The 26,502-nt window shown below is 35.1% G+C and overlaps 1 protein-coding gene across 5 annotated transcripts in view; it reads left to right on the top strand.

The window, feature by feature from the left end:
* Nucleotides 1-21,468, top strand: part of HOOK3 (hook microtubule tethering protein 3) — a 174,883-nt gene extending 153,415 nt beyond the window's left edge. For all 5 annotated transcript variants that reach the window (XM_056813626.1, XM_056813625.1, XM_056813627.1 and 2 more), the window contains 6 exons: nt 948-982; nt 2,905-2,987; nt 3,396-3,496; nt 7,502-7,606; nt 7,935-8,006; nt 11,616-21,468. In XM_056813626.1, coding sequence (XP_056669604.1) covers nt 948-982; nt 2,905-2,987; nt 3,396-3,496; nt 7,502-7,606; nt 7,935-8,006; nt 11,616-11,756 — 537 coding nt within the window. In that variant the 3' untranslated portion in view covers nt 11,757-21,468. The remainder of the gene's footprint in view (nt 1-947; nt 983-2,904; nt 2,988-3,395; nt 3,497-7,501; nt 7,607-7,934; nt 8,007-11,615) is intronic.
* The last annotated feature ends 5,034 nt before the right edge of the window (nt 21,469-26,502 follow it).

A 26,502-nucleotide genomic window follows, 5' to 3' on the forward strand; every position in this document is an offset into this window, starting at 1 on the left:
ATGTTGTTGTAATTCCTTTACTGACTACCTTCATATTTCCCATCTCTTCTATTTTTAATTTATATGTCCTCTTACAAAAGAGTTTCTGAAATAAGTTTTCCATCCCATTAGCATGTTTGAGTTGTCTCCACCTTCATTTAGCATGTGCTACAGATTTTTATTTAATGGGTCAAGCAATATTAGGAAGGTAAATCTCTTGAAAAATATGAAGCTTTGGATTGATTGGTGTCATCATTTATGCCACCAGTCTATTTCTTTAAAATAGGAACAGTTTTGTATTTTCCTTTATTTTTGTTATAAGGTGGTGATATAGAATATTTTGCACTACTGAAAATTCAAGCACTTAAAGCAAACTTGAAAAATTTTCAAGCAAAACAAATTAAGTGCCTTATTTGAAACATTCTAGAACTAAAATCTAGAATTAGATTTTAACTTTGAATTAGCAATTCAGATAATTGTTAGGAATAAAAAGTGATTATCAGTGGATCCTAATTTTCATTCTCATCTTTGCCATAGATTAGTGTATTAGAAAAATTAGAAAAAAGTATTAGGAAAATCATTAAGACATTTTACCTTGATCTCTTCCTGTATATAATGAAAAAAAATAAAGACTACATGTTTGAAGAATATAAGTTGTTTGGCTTCAATTAAAAGGATCCATTAAGAAACTGAATTTATACTCTTTTTATTAAATATAGTTGTTAATTTAGCCTTTTATTCTCCTTATGTTCATCCCAAATCCTGCTATTTTGCTGTTATTGAAAACTTCCTCTATACTTATCCAAAAATGCTTAAGGTAGCACCTGGGAAGCTGAAATAACCTACCTCCCTAGATTTCATATTTAGAAGGAAAAAGTTTGAAAAGCATTAGTAATTTTGCTGTAAAACCAAATAATTTTAAAATTATTATTATTAATTTGAATTAACAGACTATTTTCTATTTTTAGTCAGTTCTTCTGAAAAAGAAGCTTGAAGAACATTTGTAAGTACAAAATTGTTCCCTCTTGTTATTATTCTAAGTGCCTTATGTATCTGCATTAGAGAGTACTCAAATAAAAACTGAGGGAGTGGGGGTAACAGTGGTAAGAAGGCTTCAGTTAAAACAATATAAAGCATCTACCAGAAAATATGCTTTAAAATTCTAAAACTAAACATTTTGTTTTATTAGTAGTTTCCCTTTTTGTTTGAAGCAGATAATATTCATCAGGTTCCTGTTTCAAATCTTCTTGCTCGAAAAGAAAATTGAATTAATGGTTTTGTAGCTTTGCAGTTATAATTTTGTACTACTATCTGAAGTTATATAATAGTGTAGATTTTTTAAGATCTTAAACTGAATAGGAATGCAAGAAAAATTTGCAGTAATTTCATGTCTACCAGAGGTTCATAACTTTTGTGTTTATTATAGTGGTCAGGTGAAACCTGCAGGCTCCTTCTTAGAATCTTATTTTTGAATGCATAGTTCTATGCATTTCACTACACCAGATGAAACTACAGGATTACAAGCTAAAAAACAACTATAACAAATGCTGGTGTTTTGTTATTAAGTTCTGAGGCCCCGGTTTAAGAACCTCTATTCTAGAATATGTTTTAAATGTTAGTCTTGAAAGGGGATATAGAAAATCTAGTGTAAAACCCTCTGGCACACATTTACAGATGAGGAAACTGAGATTTAATTCCTAGTTTAGAGCATTTGAATTAAGCCCAAAATTGCTCTAAGTGGCTTTTATTTTGATCCTTTAAGAAGATAATCATAAAATGTAGCATCCATGTTATAGCTCATTAGGAGGAAATTCTTATGAATCTTTTTAATTCTTTATATAAATTAAGAAGTCCTGAGACAATAACAAAAGAAGAGTAGGGGGGATATTGTTGTGTTCAAAAAGTATAAATTATACATCATGAAAATATACTTATGAAGGTCTGTAGTGTGATATAGAAGCCTCCCCAAAAGTAATGCTATCTTACACTAACTTGTGAATTATGGTGTTGAGTTCTAGATGCTAAAGTCCTGGCATACACTTCCCTAATCAGACCAAATACCTGGGGATTATAAGTTCTAGGTTCCCCATTTTAGTTAGGACATGGATAAGTTGAAAAATATCCAAAGAGATACCAGAATAGTGAAAGGGAACTTAGAAAGGCAAATAATATGAAAATTATTTGAATCAATTTAGGATGCCTAGCCTGAAGAAGAAAAGTCTTAGTAGTCATTGGCTTCAATTATTTATTTGTATATTTACAACATATAGAAAGCTACATAAATAACTTGCTGTATTCATTCATTTTGCTTTTCCTAGATTTGTTTTCATCAATATTTTATATCAATGTGTGACTTATAAACATTTTTATGTTTGATTTTTAAAAGGTTCTCATTCCTGGACAAGGAGGGGAATTAGAAAAGATCTCGAAATTTTCTTTTAGAGGGACCTTAATGATAGTGTATATAGTGTTGGACATGGAATTAGGAATACCCAAGTTCAACCCTAACCTCAGTTACATACTAGTGATGACTAGTAGTCACTTAATTTCATCTGTATCAGTGTCCTTATCTAGGAAATGAGAATAATGGGAATAAAATTACTTGCTTTTCAGGATTGTCATGAGTTTAAAATGAGATAGTGTTTGTAAAGGTCTTTCTAAAACTTTGTGTGCTGTATTGTTACTTTGAGTGCAGTATTGCTGTTAACAAAGTAGTATATTGAACTGAAAGAATAGATTCTGGCTTTGTTTTTCTTCATTTCTTTTTTTTTAATCTTATTTTTTGGTAATATTTTCAATAAATATTTTGATAAAAGCATGCCTTTTGTTATGTAGCTTTGATTCCAAGAAGTTGTTCACTTGAGGCAAAAGATAAGAAACAGTAACATTTGAAACATATACATATACAATGTTTTACCATAACAGAGAGAAGCTGCATGAAGCTAATAATGAGTTGCAGAAGAAACGAGCCATTATTGAAGATCTGGAACCAAGATATAACAACAGCTGTGAGTTTTTCATAGTGGAAAGGACATTTTTATGTCTATTTTTAAAATCACAGATATCTCTAATATTTTTACCTTCAAATTGAATTGACCGTTAAAGAAAATGGATTATAAACAGTAGAGGTATGATGAACCCTAATTTAGACAGCAGTTAGAACTTTCAGACATTATTTAGGTTTCTATATTAGTATTTTAGTAAAGAGCTCATATTAATGTGTTCCATTTCCCAGATTTATTCACATTTTACATACTCAGCATTACTGTAGTTTAAGGATATGTGGTTAGAATCCAGATGTTTAAAATTAAACTAGGCAATTCCCCAAACATTTCCAAGCTTTGGAATATTTTTCATTACTATGTAAGACAGGAGTGATAGGACCAAAAGTTATCCATTTGTTTTTCTTTCTACAGCAATAAAAATTGAAGAATTACAGGAAGTTTTGAGGAAGAAAGAAGAAGAAATGAAGCAAATGGAAGAACGATATAAGAAGTACTTGGAGAAGGCCAAAAGTGTAGGTGTTTTCATGTGTCTTCACTTTGTGCTTCACTCGCTCCATTTTAATGGTCTATTAGTCAGAGCTACCAGAGGATTTAGACTTCATCAGCCTTACATCAAGAATAAGTGTAAAACCACGATTTTGTAAAGTGTTTGCAGCAACCAGAGAAGCTGCTCAGTAGTGAACAAGATAATGAGAAGTCTCTGAGACACAAAGATGACCGTTGGACTAGCACCCCTAGCCTTTTCACTCAACAGAAAGGAAAAATGCCCCCTAGCCAGTGCCTGGCTGATACCCTATGACTACAGTAGAAAGAGCAAGGGGAAAGGATATGAGTAAAGAGGGACAGGTGACAAAAGTGCCACTATAGCAATCAGAAGCAGATGCTGAAAGTTGTGAGAAACAGTATTGGTAGACAGCCATTTAATTAGGAGAAAAGTTAAACACTTGGTCAAATATATACCTTCAGAGTTTCTGAGGACTCAAGAAGCCCCTGTATAGACCCATCAGCTATAGCATAGTCCTGCACACTCGATAGAATCCCAGAAGTACCATGGAGGCACCCCAGACATCAAAGATCTTTAGTGTCTTGTGACTTTAAATGAAAAGCCAAATTCTCACTTATTCACGTAGTGCTGCCTTAAAGGTAGCAATGAATTTGAGTATTCTGAAAAGTATTCTTCAGTTCTATTCTCTGTCTTTTATTCAATAGACTATTAAGTTTCTCCACGGTCTATCATTTCTTTTTTTGCCTTCATACCCTCAATATTGATCAAAGTGGCAAGCTAATCCAAGAAAGTGTAAAGCACTATAACCTATATGCATTCCTTTTTTTTTTGTACTGAATGATGGCTTTATTGGTGGTACACAAGATAGGACTCTATGATCACCCCCGCCCCCCACTACAGGGGTGCTTCAGGGCAGGGATATGAATGGGGCATGGGATCCCCAGCATAAGGACATAGGTTATGGATGTGGGCTCCCCAGTGGTGAAACTACTCTTTTTTGACAGGAGATGAAGATCCATGGCTTTCTACTTTACTCCTTGGAGGCCATGTACATCATGATGTCTACTACACTGTGGCTATAACCATACTTATCATCATACCAAGAAATGAGCTTGACAGAATGGTTGTTGAGGGGAATGCCAGTGCCAGAATTGAAAGTAGAAGAGTGGGTGTCACTGTTAAAGTCATAGGATACAACCTGGCCCTCTGTGTAGCCTAAGATGCCCTTCAAGGATCTCTCTGCAGCTTGCTTCACCACCTTCTTAATATCATATTTGGCAGCTTTCTCCAGGCAGCAAGTCAGATCCACTGTGGATACATGGGGAGTTAGGAACACAGAAGAACACATGCCTGTGAGCTTCCTGTTCAGCTCAAGTATAACTTTGCCCACAGCCTTGGCAGCTCCAGTGGAAGCAGGGATGATATTCTGGGCAGCATCATGCCCATCATGCTACAGCTTGCCAGAGGGGCCATCTACTATCTTCTGGCTAGCAGTAATGGCATGGCCTGTGATCATGAGGACTTCCACAATACCAACGTTTCCATGAATGATCTTGGCCAAGGAGGCCAATCAGTTGCTAGTGCAGGAGGTATTACTGACAATCTTGAGGGAATTATCATTTTACTCATGGTTCACCCCCATTACTAGAAAGGGCAGAGATAACAGCCTTCTTGGCTCCACCCTTCATGTGAGCTCCGGCCTTTTCCTTGGTGGTAAAGGCATTAGTGGACTCCCCAACATACTCAGCTCTAGCATCTCCCCATTTAATTTTGGCAGGATCCCAATCCTGGAAGATGGTTGTGGCTTTTCCATTGATCACCAGCTTTCTATTCTCTGCCTTTACAGTGCCCTTAAACTTACCATGGGTGGAATCATATTGGAACATGTAAACCATGTAGTTGAGGTCAGTGAAGGGGTCATTGATGGCCACATCTAGTCCACTGGAGTTGAATGTCGCCAGGTGTCCAATACAGCCAAATCCGTTGACTCCAACCTTGACCATCTTGTCTCAGGGATGCGACTGCTGCAGAGGATCCTGGCAGCAAGCTTTGGAGAAGAACTCAGCGCCCCATGTGTATTCTTGAAACATGGTTTATACACTTTCAATAAACTTGCTGCAAGATCAGCTGAAACTCAATAGAGGGAAGGGACTGGTGTGTTATTCCAGCAGAAATTAGCAAATATTTTTAATGCTGTCGAAAGTGAAATGGCTCCAAAGAATACTGGTAGCAGGGGGCAGCTGGATAGCTCAGTGGATTGAGAGTCAGGCCTAGAGATGGGAAATCCTAGGTTCAAATCTGGCCTCAGACACTTCCCAGTTGTGTGACCCTGGACAAGTCACTTAACCCCCATTGCCTAGCCCATACCACTCTTCTGCCTTGGAGCCAAAACACAGTATTAACTTCAAGATTGAAAGTAAGGGTTTAATTAAAAAAAATAATAATACTGGTAGCACTGGAGTGGGAACAGAAAAGTGTATGGTGGCAATTAACCACAAAAATGGGTTTAGCAGGGCATCAAGGAGAAAAAGGGATTAGCACAATGAGACCATGCCTGAATGAAATGTTGTAATTGAAGGTTAAAAAAAAATTCCATAGAAGTGATTATATGGGAAAGATCAGACAAGAGGGTCATTAGAGGGAGTTCCAACATAAGGGTATGTTCTCAGTCACTGTGCATCCTGCTGAACTTGAGTTTTTTGGGGTTTTTTTATTCTAGATTTTTGGTGAGCTTTTTGTCTGTTTTTGGTTTTGCCTGAACTGGTTGATACTCTTGTTCCTATTTGAATGCTTCATGCATGTCATTGAAATTTAATTTGTCAATTAAAACACTATTAAAAATGAATATTTATGAATTATAATTAAGAATGTTATGGCCATTGTTGCATGCTGGGAGCTAAAATGGCAGAATAAAGAACACTGTTCCCCTGATCTCTCCACACAACCAAAAAAAAAGGAAGCTAGAGGAATACATCTCACTGGAGTAAGACTATAGATAACCCAGGTAGCACAGTATCTTTAAGAACTGGCAGAACTTGGAGCAGCCCAACATGAAACCCAATTCTATGCTACAGAACAAGAACAAGCCTAGCCCAAGCCCCTCTACATAAGCAGTCAAGGCAGGAAACCTACAAACTCTAATGGGCAACAGAGCTCTGAGGCTACATGGGAGCAGAGAGAGGGAACTGGAACTTCAGAAATGTACTCACTCCCACCTGGCAGCAGAGTTCCTGGAGTAGCAGAGCCCAGAGCAAGGGACCTGCCCAGCCCAAGCCACTTGGCAGAGGCAGGGAAACAACAGAGGGACCCGCCCAGCCCACGTACAACAGGGGAACTGGTAACATGGTGCTGCATATAACTAGAAAAATAGCTACAAGCCTATCCAGAAGCCACCCTGGCCACCTCAGCAGATACTCTGTGAAAAACAAAGGCAGCCAAGCCTACCATAAGTACCAGAGAGAGTAGTACTCTGCAAGCTTGAAGCAATGCACCCATCACCCAAGGAACATAAAGAATCTCAACAAATAGATACAGTAACAGGGTTAAAAAATAACTATAAAAGTTGGCAAAAGACAACAACAAAAACAAAAAACCTTAACCATAGAAAGTTACTTTAGTGAAAAAGAAGACCAAAATATGAATTCAAAAGAGAGCAACAATGCCAAAAAAGAAGTATGTGAAACCTCAAAGGAAAATGTGAAAGAATGTCAAGCCCCAAAGGAACCCCTGAAGGAACTTGAAGTTTTTAAAATGTTATGACCAACTTGGTAGATGGTAGAAGTAGGGTGGAGATGAAAAGTTCTCATGGTATATTTATGTGCTATTCAAATGTCAACTGTCATTCAGACTTTAATGAATAATTGGTACATATATTATTAAAACTATCTTTTCATAGTACACATTATTGTTTCTGATAGGACTTAGCTATCTATGACTTATAATTCCTTACCTAAATATTTTCTACAACAATATATTCTAAATTTTGATATAATTTCTACTCTTATTTTTATAGGTGATCCGTACTTTAGATCCTAAGCAGAATCAAGGAGCAGCCCCAGAAATACAGGCTTTGAAAAACCAACTACAAGAACGGGACCGGATGTTCCTTTCATTAGAGGTAGTTTCTCTACTCTTCAATTAATGTGTGGGTTTAACTAGGTATCACGGAATCATGGGCTCTAGGACCTAGGAGGAGTCTCAGAAACCATAAAACCCAAACCCCTAATTTTATAAATGAGTAACAGGCCATGAGAGTTGAAGTAATTTACTTAAAAGCATACATTTTTGGGAGGGCTAGATTTAATTCCATGTTCTCCATTCCACTGATGCTCTCTGCCATACTGCAGTGTCCTTCCTATAAAATATAACTATGATTTTGTATTTATTGATAATTTTTGCATTGGTGTCGATCTTTTCTAATGCCTTATTTTTTTTATTGTTATTAGAAAGAATATGAGAAAACGAGGAGTCAAAGAGAGATGGAAGAAAAATTTATTGTTAGTGCCTGGTACAATATGGTAAGAAAAATATTTCAAAAATAGACTTCAAGGTTCCAATAATTTATATACATCTATTGCATTTACACTAGAAGTAACACTACCAAATGAATCTGAATGCAGTTGCTTCTTAGAAAGAAAACTCTGTCCTAACTCACACTAACAAAAACTTGATGCTGACTTTGGCAGGGCAGGGGGTAGATTAAGAAACAAATCTATGAATAAATGGTAGCTTAGATGAATAAAAAAGGATGATGACTTCTATATACTAGTGGAGACCAGGGTGGGACTTGAGAAAAACTAAATATCATTAATCTGGTGTCCTTTTATTGAGCCATTTTGTAATTAGGCCAGTTTTCTATGTAAGATGAGGAAAGGACTGTATATCTTCTGACTTCTGTTTCACGGGTCCATTTTGTAGCAACAGCTCTCAAATTGAGGGTGTCGCCAGGTAGTAGCAGTGCTGTAAAGTCAGCCTCTGATCCAAAACTGTTCCATATAGGCTGAGAATTTTTTCAGTATCAGACCATTGGTCAAAGATTCTTCTATGAGTAGTACTTTGAGTCAGCAAATAGTTTGCCTGAGACCAATAGTTTAAATACACTTTGGAACAAAGTGCTAACTAAAATTCTGGATCCTTGACAGTGCTTCCTTAGTGAACAACTAGAGAATAGGGAGATTTTTGGCCCTCTCTTCCTTAAGGCTAATTTCTTCTTGGTTTCTTTTCCTTTCTGCTTCACTCCTACACCTAACAACCACAACCCCACCAGAAGTCATTTAGTCTTCTCTTTTCCTGTTGGTGTTCCAGATAATAGTATCATTCCCATATCAGTTCATTCCCTATACTCTTGCTCTCTGATAGGAAGTAATGCAGCGCATCAGGAAATAGTTTCCTAAGGGAGCTGTTGCTCCAAAAGAGAAAAAGGACACGATTTTCACCTTAGTCTGTGTGTGAGCCCTTTCCATTCTTCTTTTTGTGCTAATCAATTCTCTCCTTTTTCAGCTTTTTGTAGTCTGAATGCAGCCAGTGAGCTTTAGTTGTCAGAATACACCTGTCTGCAGTATACATGTGATATTAACCAAATGTTCTTTCAAGATCTAACCCTGTGGTTCTAGAGTTAGCATCTTTAGAACCCATTCAATCCATTTTTTGCAGGGTCATTGATACTCATTTCCTTCTGGGAGATTCGAGTAAACAACTTGTATAATTATAATTAAATCTTTGCCACACATTACAAGAAGAAATCTCATTCCATTTATTATCACTTCATTTCTGTCCTGCTCTTAATTTTTATCTCTAAGAAATGTTAGTAGGAATCGGCTCCAGTTCTTAATCGCATCTTTCTTTGGCTTCTCTGAATTTAGAACCATAATGTACTGTTTCTCATCATCCGTGACTTCAGAGTGTTGAACTGTAATACAGCCTTTAAGAATGATCAGAATACTAACTGTTAAGTGCTTTTTTTGATGGATTATTACATGTTAGGGTCTGATTTGTGATGTTCTCTGATGTGATATTCTGGAGCAATAATTTTAAACTCTCCATAGTGCTTAAATATATGAATGAAAGGAGATTCACTCAGTTTGTATCTACCCATTGTCTTCATGAAAATCATCACTAAAGAATTAAAGAATCATTAAAGAATACATCTACAGTTGAAATTAGTTGCAGATGTTAGTGGAGAATTGTGGGAGTAGAGACAATGAGACTGAATCTTCCTTTCTCATACAAACTTGGGAAATATGGCTACTCGTGGACCCAGTTCCACTAATGTTTGGCTCAGTAGTTTTGACTTGCTCAATGTCTGACCTGGCCTGGTTCACCCTTATGCAGTCTGATAGCTTCTAGATTCTGTGGGCTCACCATTTAGTGCCAGATTTTTTGTGTACATATCATATCAGCTTCGCTTATTGCAGCTTGGAAACTCCAAAGATGAAGATACACCAGCCTTAGTCTCCCTGGTATCAGTGATTATGTACCACTATGCCTGGCCAAAATTCTTCACTGAATAGACATACTTGGAATTGGATAATGTAATTAAATTACTTGTAATTAGCTAAGTAAATAGAAATTTTTAATAACTAGGAATAAGTAATAGGACTGGATATGTGGTTGTGAGTGGTACAGGGATCATTTAATTTAGATGGTAGAATCTTAATGAGATCATGGAAAGGAATTCTCAGGTTCCCCTTGGGAGGAGCAGTTAGGAATTACTGGACACTCGTTGAGTTTGTTGCTCAAAGGGTGGATGGTTGGAGTTTCTTCTGGAAAACCATCTTGAGAGCTGAGAAGAATCTGAGAGAGATTAATCTGACAGTGAGAGAGAAGTTCAGGCTGTTTCCTGATTCTAACAGAGGGGGCAGAAGAGAGCTTGATTTCTGTGAAACCTGCAGTGTCTATTCCTGTGGAGCTTGGAGACCCAAGAGAGTAACAGAGAAGACTGAATTGATTATTTGATGATATAATATAAGTATATTTATACATAGAGTAGATTATATAGTTATAAATATATTTTAAATAGATTAAGTAGTTTTAGTGTAGGCCTGGTTTCCAGGCAGAAGATAGGCCTCATGGAGTTTTATTTGGGGTTTTTTGGGGTTCAGTTAGAATTCTTTAGCTTAGGGAAATATATACATATATAATCAATATATTTCCTATTTTTTCCTTTCCCTGTATTCTTTTTTTTTTAATTAATTTTTTTTTAACTTGCCTTCCATCTTGGGATCAATACTGTGTGTTGTCATTTCTTACTTTTCCTAACTTCTATTTCCTTGCCTCCTACTTAGTTTTATCCAACCCTGGTAAGATGAAAGGAACATCAGATGTTATTTACCTCTATTTACTTTCCTGATCTACTCATAGGCTTCTCCCATTTGGTGATGGTGGGGTTTTTTTGTTTGTTTTTGTTTTTGTTTTTGTTTTTGTTTTTCTCCCTCTGAACTCAAAGGTTTCTTTTGAGATTGCTTTCCTCTGGTTACATTATGGGTTCAGCATTTTGACTCCGTATGAACTGAATATGGTCATGATGATATGAACCCTTCTTCCTTCCAAGCTAGTCTAGCCCTCTTCTCACTTCTTGAAGAAATACCTTTTAACTTCTCAGTTGGAACCTCTGGTATTGGGCTCTCAGGAACTTTCTTAATTTGTTTCAAAACACAAGCATGCCAGAAGTGAGCAACAACAACATGGTGGTATGTATGGTCCCATATGTGTTCTTCCAACTTCTAAAATACAAGCAAATATATTTTCTTTTCTCTTGATTCACAGACAACTGGAGCAAATCAACTGCTACTAATTGCTTGCACTTTCTTTTTCTTACAAAATCGATATAAGCCTAATTCCAAGGTGATTACATGATTAAATATAGATAAAATATGTTCTAATATGTATCTGTGCCTTCATAATCTGTGGCTTATTCATTGCAGACTATAAAATTAAGCACTTTTTTCCAAAAGGGAAGATTTGCATCTAATTTTTGAGCTAAGATGTCTGTTTCTGCATTTTGAAATTTTAATGTCAAGCACTTAGCATTTGTGATTCTGATAATAAGGCAAAGAAGCAAATTTGCATGAGGAACTTTAATGCCACTGTACTCCATTAATTTTCATTAATATCTTTCCATTTTCTAGGGAATGACACTTCATAAAAAGGCGGCTGAAGATAGACTTGCTAGTACTGGTTCAGGGCAGTCATTCCTGGCCAGGCAAAGGCAGGCAACAAGTGCAAGAAGGTCCTACCCTGGCCACGTCCAGCCAGCCACAGCAAGGTAGAGAAGTCTAGTCATTGTGGCCGTTGGAAAAGTAACTGACCTCCCTTCAAAGCAAACTTCTGTTACACGTGACATCATTTCAGGAAATTCAGCCAGTTTATTTTCTGTTTCTGTACCTTGTTAATAATCAGTTATTCTGCATTTCAGTCTTTTTTTCCCTCCCTGCATCTGTACTGTGTTAGTTTCTTCTGTTATTTCCTTTGGAGTCTTTTTTTCTTCCTTTCAGTGTGCCAAACTTTTTGAGATATCCAATAAAGAATGTTGTATAACATTCTCTTCACTTGTTTAAAAATGTCACCACTTGCCCAGTTATGTTGGCTTTTTAATTACACTAAATTTCCTGTCAATAATTAACATAAAATTTATATTCTTTGTTGTTCCTGTATGTTACCATGCTTTGTAAGAATGTCTTTGTTTAAAGGGAAGTAATCTTTTTATGATATATTAATCAGTTTTAAATTGTTTTCTGAAAGCTAATCAAATAACAAGTATACTTTACTGCATAAAATGATCGAGAAATGTACTTTTGCAAAGACTTGAATATATAAGTATAGGTACTAAAAATTCCAATCTTGTATGAAGCACCTAATTGAACTCTTCTTCAGAGAAAAATGAATTTTTACTTTGATTTGCAGAATTTCTTGTCCTCTAACATTAAGCATTAATACAAAAACAAAACTTTGGCAACTATCTGAAATTTTTTATTTTTAAGACTTTCATTTATTTCCTGGTATATTATTTACTGGCAGAAGTGAATGCTTTACTAGAAGCAAAATCAGAAGCATATTTTTGTGGTTATTGCATAATGAGTTTAAATGAAGGCTTTTATTTAACTCTTAGTTATAGAGTTTTGCAGTAACAAGTTCTGGCTCTAGTTTTTTGGCTATTACCAATGTGGATGGTTTCATCTATCCTCTCCAACTAAAAGATTATTTTAATATATTTACAAATAGTCGTCTTCTTAGGCATTTTCATTATAAAATTTCCCACATTTATTTTCCTGAACATTTATTACTTAACTATTTAGCACCTTAAGAGAGGTGACTTACTTACTGTGTTTATATTTCACTTTGGTTTCATCGGGATAAAATAAAATCTTTACATCATTTGTGCATATACAATGACAACTCCATTTTGTCAGACTTAAGATTTTTCCTTAATGCCATCTGAGTCTACTACCCTGAGGGGTTGTTTCAGAATATTCTCCTTTTGTTTTGCCCCAAAGTGCTTACATTTATAATTGCCTACATAAGGAATGATTGTAAATTAAATGTTGACTAGAAAGCACTTTGAATAAGTGTATGAGGTGCTATATAAATGCTAAATGTCATTCATTTGGGAATTGTATGCCTTCAGTCTGGTCTTCCATGTTGAATTGTTTAAGTTCAGTCTCTTAATTGTATAATTTCTTCAACATCCCTGGTGGTTTTTATCTTATAGGGTGACCCACTTTTAAAGAGCACAATATATGTAAAATTGGGAGAGATTTTTTTTTCAGTCTCCTAATTTAATAATTTCTGTTAAAAGAAGCTATTCCTTATTCATGAATTGGCTGTGTTTGGTGCCTGAGTTGAGTTAAATATGTTAAAGTCAAAAAAGTACCTTTGTACCCATTTTATGTAGGTACAAAAAAAATTACTTTGGTAAACAGTTATTAAGCACTATGTATACAATAATTTGTGCTTATTTGAATTTAATATAAAATGCTAAATTTGAGCTTCTAAATGCAATTCTCTATATGAACTAATTAATGATTTGTAATCTTATCAGGACTGAATTTTAATTCAGTCTTCAAAAACTATGTAAAATTTTGATTTCAGGAGTTTACTTTTTGATGTGTATAGCACACATGAAAATATTAAACAGTTAAAAAATTCTGTGGAACTCCAAAGGAAAGGAACAATTAGGTATTAGAAGGTTTAGAAAAATGACTCAAAAGAAGCCCTGATTTTGTTATTGGTCTTGCAACATTTGCCTTGTAAGCTTAATGTAAAGAAAGTTACATTCTTTAGTTAGAAAATTATTGAAGCCAATCACACTTTTTCTGCCAGCTATCACCTGAGCATCTGTGTTTGCAATTAAATCACACATCCGCATGAAAACAGATCAAAGGAGCCATACAATACTGTGTACATTGTGGAATGTCTGGAGGCTCATAGATTTGGGCTACTTAAATTAAAATTCGTATTATTTTTATGGGAGTAGTCTTGACTCTTGACTGGGGGCTTTTTGCTTGCAATTTACTCCCACTTCACTGAAATTACTTTTGAAGATAGGTTTTACAAGTCTAATTAAGAAAAGTGGGGTGGGGGGGAGAATTCTGTGAGTTGTTTAAATGAAATGGTTAATAGTTTTGAATTGTAGAGTTCAGTTTTCATTGTAGATCACAGTTATCTTTATGCAACTGCTGTCAGCCCTAAGGATACATTTCTAAATTGAGTTAGAAAGTTGCCAAGCCTATAGCAGGAGGACTTACTTCTGATGTTTCTTTGGCATCTTTTGCATGCTGTTGTCTTTGTATTTACTTATGTAATGCTGGCCTTCTTTTAAAATCTTGTTTCCATTTAGTATGTTGTGTCTTTATACACAGAAGAAATTGTGGAGATTCTATTTTTTTCATAACCTTTATGGGAAACAGGATCTCAATATGCTGTATGGTATATGTGACAGAGGGCCAAGAGTAACATTTTTTGCTTTTCACTCTTATCAGCTTACTTGTTCCTAACCACAAGTACAGTGAGGACCTTTGTATATCTCTTCTTGAAAATAACAACTATGAGTAATCTCTCAGGATTGGGAGGTTTACTTGGTGGAATACAAGGAATTTTGAAGAAGTTAATAACTATACACTTTAAATACTATTACATGTGACTTTTTCCCCTTCCTTCACAAATTTCCTGTGTATATTGTCTACCTGAAGTTGTAATCTTTCTATGGAATTATTTGGTATGGATAAAACCACAGTATTATTCTATTTGACTGGAGTGAGCTATTAAGTATAAATAAGTGGGATTTATAAGAGTAGGTCCATTTTTAGGCAAGGGACTGTTTTCATTCTGAGGAAAGGAGTAAGATGAAAAATAACAAAAGAAAAAAGCAAAGCATTTGAATGGCATTGAAATTTAGCAGTGTAGTCTATCTCCCTAGAGAAATTTATTCTTGATATCCAGTTAGCCAAGGTTTTAGATTAAAAAATGATCTAGAACTCAATATCTTCTCCCAACTTTCCCTTCAAAAATGAATGATTTCTTATTTCCCTAGAGCCTAGGAGATGCTGTACTTTGAAGTAACTGAATTAATTTTGACTTCATTTGAAGGCAGTATATGTTCTATTTATTATTTACATCATTAGTTTTTAAAATAGCTTTTTAGCTTAATCCCAATAATCAGTTAAAATGAGGTGTCATCTGGAAAATCTATTGAGTATATACTATAGGAAGTTCTTACACATTTTACTCTTCCAAGACAATAATTCATCAATCATGAGCCAATGGATAGAAAACTAATACTGGAATCAAAGATCCTAGATTCAAATGCTGATTCTTCAGCTGTGATCTTGTACCTATATATTCTATACCTATATAACACTATATCTTGGGCTTTAGTTCTCATCATTTCAAAGATCTCTTCCCAGTTCCAAATTTCTGATCCTGCTGTCTAGAAATAAGGCCATTCTTAACACTAAATAATCTTTAGAATATGAAACCTACTCTGGAACAAAAAATCTTATTTTTCAGATATACAACTCCTAGGACTCAGAAACATAAAAAGTCTTTTCCTCCCTCTCACATTCAATTGCTATGTTTGAAACTTTCCTAAAACAGTCAACATTAGTAACTAAAAATGGATAAACTAGTTTTAAAGCTGTATAGAGAATATATTTGTTATAAAACTATGAGAAAGGTATCAAATTTTCCAGACTTTGGGCCATCTGCATTATAAGAGCGTTAGAGACTGACATTGTAGAGATGCTTGTTAAGAGTAAAGACAACTTGACACAAATTTCAGAGACTGTATTAAACTAAAGAAAAAATTAGAAAATAAAACCCTAAGAATACTTTCTGATTCATTTCTATGTTTTTCTTCATGAAAACATTAGCATGCCAATTTAAAGTTGAGAGGAGAAATAGAATTTACCTTAAGAAAAAATGAAGTTTCTTGGCTTTCTATCCAATCAAAATAATCTCATTCCCTGCTCAGTCATCAGCTTGCCAAGATGGCAGCCTACTTCATATTGGGTTTCTTTCTTTTATTATATGTAAAATTGGGTTTTTGCAAGTTAATCTTAGTAATTACAGTGATTAGAGTATTTTGCATCATGGAATCATTTGGAAAAGACTGTTCTTTCATGTGACTCTAATTTTTAAATTTCTATAAAGCATCTAAATAATAATGTACATTCTTTTTATTAGAAATTTTCATTTAATCTCAAGGGTAAATTATTCTGTTAAATTATTGCCTTCTGTTTTATAACAAATTTTTAAAACTCACTCATTGCCACAAAAAGATGAAATTATTAAAAACTCAAGGGAAACAATAAAAATTACTTTTTTCTTTTAAATTGTTGTATGGTACAAGTATGATGGCATCCATTTTTTTAATGACTGTGTATATTCTGGGAATTTAGTTATTGTTAATACCTTTTTTTCCCCTCCTAAAATCATTTGTTTATCAAGTGTTCGTGCAGTGCTACCTTCATGGGTATGAATACTTGTAAAATTGTTCCATGACACTGCCTTGAAATAGTAAACTTCTTGCTTTTCTTGTGTTACAATAAGATAAATCAAAATATCATTCACTTCTTCAGGAAGTGAAGGCCAAGCAGGACTTGGCAATTTTATGAATTTAAGGGCTAGAAATTCTACCTAACACCACTAGTTAGTTATAATTTGAGGTCGCCTTTCTGTATCTATAACTGGGAGAACATGTCAGGAGCAAAGTGTAGGAAAGAGGGATTTATTTGGATAAGGAATAGGTGTAATGTCCAATAATAGTTCAACAAAAACTTGTGCTTATATTGCACATGGGAACTCAGCTCTGTTAACATTTTCATGTGCTGGTCCTTTCATTATTATTAGAGAAACAAATATTTAACTTTGTTAATAAATCTCTAGACAGAAGCACTATTTGTGAATTTTCTCATTGTTCATTTCTTTTGTGGATGCTAGCCAGAGATACTACATCCACATTAATCAGATGTCTTTTGGTAAGCAACTTGAAGGCATATTCTCTATAATTACTTGGACTAATTCTACTCCTTTCTAAAATAATTTCTAAGGCTTTCCTTAATTTAGTACAGTTTGTGGCAAGAGTGATTTGATGATATCTAAAAAGCATGGCCAGTTGGTTCTCTTTTTCTTAAAGCAACTACCCTCTATTCCTCCACTTCCTTCTTTCAGTTTTCAAAAAGACTTTGAGAAAACTATAGATTTCCACAGGGTAAGAACTCTAGGAGCACCTTAAAAGTAAATATGGTTATTTATTGTCTGTTCTGCCGTTCCCAAAACCTATCTGAATACTGCACTTGGTGTTAGAGTTCTGAGGATTAAAATCAGTGAACTTCATAATGTTGGAAAACTACTCCTCTGTCCTGTCTACCTACTTAGGAAAAGATTAAAACTAGTCAAGTGATAGTACCATGGTCAGAACGTTGTCTATCAGAGTAGTAGAAGCAGAGGAGGACAAAAGGATAAGCAAAATAGAGTGAGATGAAATATACACACACAGAGATGCACGCATACAATAAATCAGTCTTTCTGAGCTCTAAACTGGTGATGATGATTAATGACTTAAGATTAGGAAGGGTTGCTAATGTAGAATTGAAAAGATGTTGGGAGAAATATTCTTTATATTTGTCATGTGCTGTGACAATGTATATACATTCTCAACTTGTAATTTGTATGAGCACTCATAATAGTACAGGTGAGTGTCTTTAATGTTTTACCTACTGCTACTAATAATCATTTATGTATTATTTATACTTTTTTTCAATGCTCAGTGCACTTTATAAATATATCATTAAGTCCCCCTGAATTTTTCTTCATGTGTTTCTTCTGTCTTTTCCATGAGAATGATTTGGAAGGATGGGCATTTCACCTACTCCTACATTGGTGAAATTCTAAGCCTAGAACCAAAACAGCTTTCTTTTCAACCTAGTTAGACCTAGTGGCAGTTTACAAGGCTTTTTTACACAGCACATCATTAGTAAAGAGTATTAAATAAGGTCCTTTTAAACTAGTAGCCATTTGTTTTTTCTGATACTGTTATCATGTAGCTCAGGCGTAAACCTGTTTCCCAACTTTGATTATTTGGATCATCAGGTTTTGCACATTTGTAAACCTACACCAGTTTAACTTTGAGAGGGATTTTTCTTGACAATGGAGTCTTGTAGAGTAAGGCAAGTCATTGGCTGAATCACAGAATTATCTTTTAAGACCACTGAAATGTAATGAAATGTAATGTATAGTCCTTTATTCTTCCAAACAAAAAACAAAGGATCTCTTTTCTTCCTGAATTCATAGTGTTTTCCCCACGAAGCAGAACTAAGAGTACAAAGAGCCAAACTCAGTCTTCTTTGAGTTAATACTAGAACTTTCTCTGTAGACTTTGGCACAAGGTTTTCTCAACATCTTTGTGTCTTCCTCACAAAACGAACAGAGCTCACTTTGCCCTAGATAGAATTAATTCTTTGTCATCACAAATACCCAAATGTAAGAAGGGAAGCAAAGTTTGAGGAGTTGTATTGTTGTATTGTCAGGGTATCCTTATCCCAGAAGTCTCAAAGTATATGCTGTTTTTGATGAACCTGGTTACTGTGTTATTGTTTCCCTGGCCAAAGTTTTCAACTCAGTCTGTTGAGGCTGTTTTGTGACATTTATCCCTTTGCCTTTCTCCATTATCACTTATTTCCAGTTTTATATTAGGAATCAGTGAGAAGGTAGAAGTCACATTATTCTCAAATCACTAGAATGTACATGCTCTATAGGGCATTGCTCTTTCTAGTAATTGCCAAAGAATAAGTCAGTTTACCAATAAGAGTAATAAACAACATTTTCTTGGGCTTAATTTTTTTTTCCTAGGGATACGAGTACTGTCAGTTCTACTGTTTGTCTACAGTATTGTGTCTTCTACTGTGATACTTAAGTTTGATCAGATAGAAGACAAGCAGATAGTGGGCAGGGCAAATGAAGTCTACATTTCTTCAGGAGTGCTATTTTACAACTCTGAAATAGAAAACCGATTATTGGCGCTTTTAAAAAAGGAATTCAATCCCCTTTAGTATCAGCATCACTTACCACAAGTCTAGGAATTGCTCAGATATTTCAGCAAGTGAACAGAAATTTATATTTCAAAAAATTAGTTGGAGTCAAATAGTATTATTGGTTCAAAGTCCCTTTGCTGTGTAGTTTTTAACGTAGCATATTGTGGAACTAGATCGCATGAAATTGTACTCCATTTTTGGTGTTCAGAAAACTGTTAGAGAAATGTCTTATCAGAAGGAATGAGAAGCAATCAACTTACTTTAAACTGTTTCAAGTATTTTTGTATCATAGTTTAAAAGAGAGCTGTTTCACCTGCCATTCCTGGGATTCATACCTAGTCCTTTAAATCACAAGAAAAAGTGAGCACCTTTTATACTTATTTTTAATATGATTGTTTGTTTAATCATGTGGCCCGTGCTGAAAGTTAAGGTTTTCTTGGCACTTTATTTCTCAATGAAGTAGATCTAATTTCTTGATGAAGTAGAGATTTATTCAACACATAGTGAGCTTTTTTTCATTTTTAGTAGTGGTTAAATGTTACTCTTATTTCTGGGATATGGTGATATAACTACATTATGATTTATTCACCAAGGATTGTTGAGTACATATATTTTGAAGTTTGTCAAAATGTCACATGATACTTTGCTTCTCTAACACATTACAGTATAATGAACTTTGCTATCTTTTACCTTTTTTGAACTTTTCTTCCTCAAATAATTTAGTGTCCCTTCAATTGTCTCTAAAGTCTCCAAATTGTCTAATGTCCCTCACCCCTAGAATGTAGTGAGATCTAAGCAAACACTTAATGTTTTCATTGGTAGTTTTTATCTTTGTGATCTAACTTGAATTATTAACATTAAGACTTTTAGGTATGAAGCAAATAGTAATTCAGTCATTGGGATGACTATGAATGTTTTTTAAATAACATGGATCCTGTTGCTGAAGCACTTGTATATTCATAAAGATATGTTGATCCACTGTTAAAGATATTGGTGAAATTATGTAGATTACTAATCATTTTTCCCCATTAATTTAGTTGCTATTACCCTAATCTGTCATATCTGGTTGTCTTCGTATTTGTTTATTCTTTTTTTTTAAGCAGTTAAAACAACAATTTCTCCAAATAACTCAATATTAAAACAGATTCTGAAAATTTTAGAAGTGTCTATTGGTGAATAAGATACTTAGTAATCATTCTTTTCTCTGGTAATGCAATTCATTGTCATATTTTACAGAAAAACTTATTTTTGGTTAAATAAAATTTCCAGTTTGCTTAAAAGAAATAAGAAATAATTCACCATATTTACAGAAATTGCTACATTTGTACAATTGTTTGGGTCTTTTCTGCTTTGATTATTATAGTGGTTTGTTTTCCTTAACAGGTCTTATTTTATTTAATGTTCAAATGCACTAAAATGTTCCATTTTCTGTTAAGCTGTTACATTTGCCAGTATAATAGATAGCACCACAATTCTTTGTAATATTTGGGGAGATTAATTTTCAAAACTGTCTTTTAGTATACTTCACAGCATCTACCAGGCATTTGTACCACTAAGATTTTGGTTTTGGACAAGGAATATTGTAATCCAAACGTGAACTAATAATTTGCCTTAATCTACTTTTGCCTTTGGGTTAGGGAGGGATAATGAATAGTTTAAAAAAAAACTGAGAAAAAGGCTTTTTTTTTCTTTTTCTTTTTTTTTGCCATTTAGTGCTTAAAGCTTTTCAGATAATCTGAAAAATGACAGTACATTGAATTTGGAATTGTATTTTACTTACAATTCCAGTTCTGGTAAAGCCTTATATTTATGTCTTAAATATCGTAGACCCTTCTATGGCTTGTTGTTTATTTGTAATTTGACAGTTTATACCCACCCTGCATTTTGCCACTTTCTAAATGGAAGTTGCTGGATATATTATTCTCATTTCCTGCTGGATATCAAATTAATGTTGCTAGGATTTCATTCTTGATTGAAAGTGATGACTGTCATGATATAGGGCTCTTTATTATGGAGTTATATATGTAATTGAATCTAAGCATTTTTCCAACATGTGCTAATTTATCGTGTGCTAAGCACGATTGAATTTGTTACTTTTTTTCTGAGCAGGAACATGTTTGAAAGTCTTAGTCTTCAGTAAAAACTTAACTAATGTACCACCACTCCCCTCACCCCAAAACCTGTCCAGAAATCTATCAGAAAATGGATTTGTAATATGTTGATATATTATGTTGCTTTTTATCTTCATTTTAGTCTTATAACTGCCAAATTGTTATGGTATTATTAAGGATATGTGTATTTATATGTATGCATATAAAATATATGTATATGTATATGAAAACTAAAACAAGATTTGGTCAAACTATATTTTCCCATTGAATACATAATGTTTTCAAGGCTGCAAAAAGTGTACAGTTGTGAAACAAGTTGTAAATAAAGACTTGTATAAAAATTTGACTTGTATTTTTTTGTGGTTTAGCTGTTAAGATGCACCATTATTGGTTCCAAGTCAGAAGAGTGGTGAGGGCTCAAATTTATAAGAATTCAGAACATTCTCCAGTGGACAAATGGTCAAATGATATGAACAAAAAAATCTCTGTTTGCCTATTTCCCAAGTGTAGAAGTACACACTAAATACAACTCTTGACAGAACAAGCCCTATCATACTTTCGGTCCTAGGTTGTATAAGGAATTGGGGATGCAAGTTAGGTATGATTCACATAGTTCTCATGAATAGAGAACTGGGAAATAGTTATAATACTAAAGATGTGGTCACGACCACTAGCCATATTAACTACTATGAAGCCAAATAAAACCTCCAACATAGGACTTTATGGTTTGAAAAATGTTTTATTTGAGCTTCATATCCCTACTCAGGTAGGTACTAGAGATAGCTCTTAGAGTTTTTAGTTTCATAGATGAGGGGAAAGGTTCAAAGAAGTTATTTGCCCATTGTTACACTGAGGATCAAGAACAGAATTCCCATTTTGGTTTTCCTATCTCCAAGCCCACTCTTCAGTACTCTAAAATGCCATGCTGCCTGTATCTGTAAAGTGTTTACAGTTCCTAACACAAAGAAGCCACTATAAAAATGCTACCTGCTTCTCTTCACCTGGCTTATCAAGTCTAAACTGCTACTTGATACTGTATATCATCTATATGTCTCAACTCACCTATTTTACAATCACTCCTCCCAAGCACAAACTTTGTTTCCATCAGACCAGCTGCTGCTGCTTCTTTTTTTAAAATCTTTACCTTCTGTCTTAGAACAGATACCAAATATCAGTCCCAAGGCAGAGATTGTTAAAGGATAGGTAGTTGGGGTTAAGTGCTTTGTCCAAGGTCACACAGCTGGGAAGTGTTTGAGGTCAGAGTTGAAGGCCAGCTTCTTAATATTCCATGTGCACACCAACCCTTGCTCCATGCTTATTTTTACCTGGGTTCAAAACACCCTGCCCTCAAGTTTTCACCTTGGTTGCCTGCATCACAAATTGAGCATTGATTAGTAACAAGATCATACTGTTATGTAAGACTAACAGGAAAAAAAAGAGCTACAATATAGTGACTATTAAGAATTCCCCCCTCAAAAAAAAACTATTTCAAGGAAAAATCAAATCATCAATGCCCCCAGAAAACAGTTCATTTCTGAATTACATTAAAAGAAATTAAGGGACATCTGACTTGTCATAAGAATTAGCTTAAGTTAAAAAAGGAGTAAGAAGGGGCAGCTGGGTAGCTCAGTGGATTGAGAACCAGGCCTAGAGACGGGAGGTCCTAGGTTCAAATCCGGCCTCAGCCACTTCCTAGCTGTGTGACCCTGGGCAAGTCACTTGACCCCCATTGCCTAGCCCTTACCGCTCTTCTGCCTTGGAACCAATGCACAGTGTTGACTCCAAGACGGAAGGTATGGGTTTTAAAAAAAAAAGGAGTAAGATGAGACAGTAAATGAAAGAAGTTGGAAATATCTGTGAGTAATATAAAATTATGGATTGACTTAAGAAATAGTTCCCACTAGATGATGGAATGGTGGAAAGGGTCAAACATGGCAAAATAGACTTGAAAATAAATACAGGTTGTCAACCTGAAAAAATACAGAACTACCGAAGTAGTTATAGTAATGGGCTTTAATCAAGGTAGAAAGATTAATCTGGGAAGTTATACACAACCTCAGTCCTGGAACTTACACTGAACTACAAAATACTGTGTTTAGTTTTGGAGAAAGGGGAGGGCTGACACTTTGGACTGACCTACACTAGCCACTGTCTAAACCACGGGACCCCAAGTTTTTTACACAAGAGGCCAGTTCACTGTCCCTCAGACCGTTGGAGGGCCGGACTATAAAAAAAGCTATTAACAAATCTGTATCCCGCTGTCTGGGATAGCGGAGGCTGCAGCGCTGGCTGTGATGGCCTGTCACACCTTGCACAGGTCCATCACTGCCCCCACTATACCGGGCAGCAGTATACACGGTGTGGAATCCCCTCCCCCAGATCGCCTGTCACCATGCTGACGTCTTCCATTGTGCTTCCACATAATCCTTTGCATGGCACCTAGTTCTGAGAACATGAGCGATGCTGTGCTTTACAGCACTGCCACATACAGTACTCCAAGAGCACAGGATGAATTTGCATCCTGTGCTCCTCTCACTGACCACCAATTAAAGAGGTGCCCCTTCTGGAGGTGCGGTGGGGGCTGGATAAATGGCCTCAGGGGGCCATAGTTTGGGGATCCCTGGTCTAAACTGACTGAGAGTTGCAATAGCTAAGGTGCTTGGGAGTAATAGATTAAAAAAAAAGGAGAAACTAAGAAAACAAAAAGGTACTTAAGACTTGATTATATCTACTAATTCTATCAAAAATAATCCAAGGGATACTTGAAAATATGGGTTAGTCTGGGACAAGGGTCAGCAAAGAGGTTTCTTGAAAATAGGCTGTCAGCCTGGTGTGTGACCCTGGGCAAGTCACTTAACCCCCATCACCTACCCCTTAACACTCTTCTGCCTTGGAACCAATATACAATATTGATTCCAAGACAAAATGAAAGAATTTAAGAAAAAGAAAAGAAAATAGCCTATCTGATACCAGGGTCAATTTGGAGTTTTATAGAACCAGATTGTCGAAGCTAGAAAAGAAGTTGGTCATGTAAATAAAAGTGATTGCAATTAAATATCCTGATCTTAGAAATTAGGAAATTAGAAATTTCCTTAGAAATACTTGACCATATTTTTAGAAGTTCATTTAAGATTTCTCAGACTTAATGAAATTAAGATGAAGATTGTAAAGGCATTCACTGGATCCACACCTAAAATTACAGCTCAGAACCTCCAGGCTATTAATTTGACCCAAGCAACAGCTGACTTACACAATTAACTCCAGTGAAGGCATTAACTGAAATGGCATAGCTTGAAAAAATAGCAAATCCATCCCCCATTTGCCTTCGGTACATTGTCCCCCAAATACATTTGCCAGTGAAAAGAGTGGGGCACACACAGGGAACACAGGACCAAAGTGACTCATGCCTCCAGTGCCATGACCTTTTGATGCCATAGATAAGGAATGCATATAAGATTCCATCAGAGAGGAGAGTGAGTGTGCAAGAGTATCACAATCGGGAAATTTGTGACTAGCGTCTTTGTGTTGAAAGACAGCTTATATGTCCAGTGCTAAAGGGATGCAGGGAAGGATGTCTTCTGGTAACATCATTAGACTTATTTTTCCCTGCATATAGTATCTCCACTAGAAGTGTTACTCCAGTACTTCCTAATCTGATGAGTTTAAGTGACAATTGAACCTGCAACCTGGGCCTACAGTCATGATACCATTTTGGTTGCTCATCAGCCAGTGTTGGAAGGAACTCTAGAAGCCATTAAGTCTAACCCCCTCATTTAAAAAAAATTGTAATTAAAAAAAAATTTAAACTGAGGATGATTAAATGACTCTCTCAAAGTCACATAACTAGTAACTGAGGTAGGATTTGAACTCAGGACTTCCAAACTCTAAGCTCAGATCTCTTTCACTGTGACAACAAGTTTCCATCTCTCTAGGCTTTATGTCTTCAGAGCTACCTACAGGCTCCAGCTCAGCTTTAAATTGCTAGGGTAAAGAGACAGGAACCTCTCTCTCCTACAATAAGTCCCCAAATGATGATTCCCAGGAATATTATATAGTATAGCTAAATTCAAAAAAAACCATACCAAAGAGAAAGTATTACAAGCAGTCAGAAATAAACAATTTAAATACCATGGAGCTAATCGGGATTACATAGAACCTAACAGCCTCCACATCCTTTAAAATTAGAAGGATTGGAATATGTTATTCCAGAAGGCAAAAGATCTAGATTTACAACCCAGAATCCCCTCTTCAGTAAAAAATGAGTATATTCTTTCAGGAGGAAAAATGGTCATCTTATTTTTTAGCAAAACATAGCTCCTACACAAAAATTGACCATGTATTAGGGTGAAAAGACTTTACAACCAAATGCAGAAAAGCAGAAGTAACAAATGCATCTTTTTCACATCATAATGCAATAAAAATTATAATCAATAAAGGTGCACAGAAAGATGAATCAAAAATTAATTGGAAACTAAATAATCTAATGCTAAAAATGGGGGGAATCAAAGAACAAATAGAAACAATCAATAATTTCATTAAGGAGAATTCTCTCCTATCTTTTCCAGCAGATAACTCTCACTTTCTTCCCCCTTCAAAATTTTGCATTTATCAATATTTACATTTCCTTCTTTGCTGCCTATAAGCATGAATCAGCCTCATCCATTCTTTCTTTTTTTATTTATGTGTTTATTTAAACTCCCTACCTTCCATCTTAGAATCAATACTATGTATTGGTTCCAAGGCAGAAGATCAGTAAGGGCTAAGAAATGGGGTTAAGTGACTTGGCCAGGGTCACACAGGAAGTGTCTGAGACAAGATTTGAACTCAGGCTTTCTCATTTCTAGACCTGACTCAATTCACTGAGCCACCTAGCTGCTCCCTAATCTATTCTTTGAAACAAACAAATAAACAAAACCCTTCACTATACCCAATCATCCTCTCAAGTTATCATCCTTTTATATCCTAGATAAAAAACTATCTGCACTCATTGCTTCCATCTCCTCTTTAATCTTTAATTCTCCCTTGCAAACAGGCTTCTAATGTCATCACTCAAATGAAAGTGACCTTTCCAAAATCACCAATGACCTCTTAATTGCCAAATCTGAGGGTTTTTTTCCCATTTTTATCATACTTGAACATATTCTTAAGTAGCCTTTCCTATTGATTATCTCTTCCGTATTGTTTTTTAACACTGTTCTTCTCTTACCTATCTCTAGCTAACCACTCCTTTTCAGTCTCATTTATTAGATCATTGTCTACAACAAACATTTAAAAAACAAATAACACTTATTTTGCTTTCAAAAATAGAAAAAATAACATTTAAAGTACTATAAGAATGGGATTATAGAAGGATAAACTTAAATAAGATTAAGTTT

This window comes from Monodelphis domestica, chromosome 1 (genome assembly GCF_027887165.1).
Source record: "Monodelphis domestica isolate mMonDom1 chromosome 1, mMonDom1.pri, whole genome shotgun sequence".
NCBI classification, from domain to species: Eukaryota; Metazoa; Chordata; class Mammalia; order Didelphimorphia; family Didelphidae; genus Monodelphis; species Monodelphis domestica.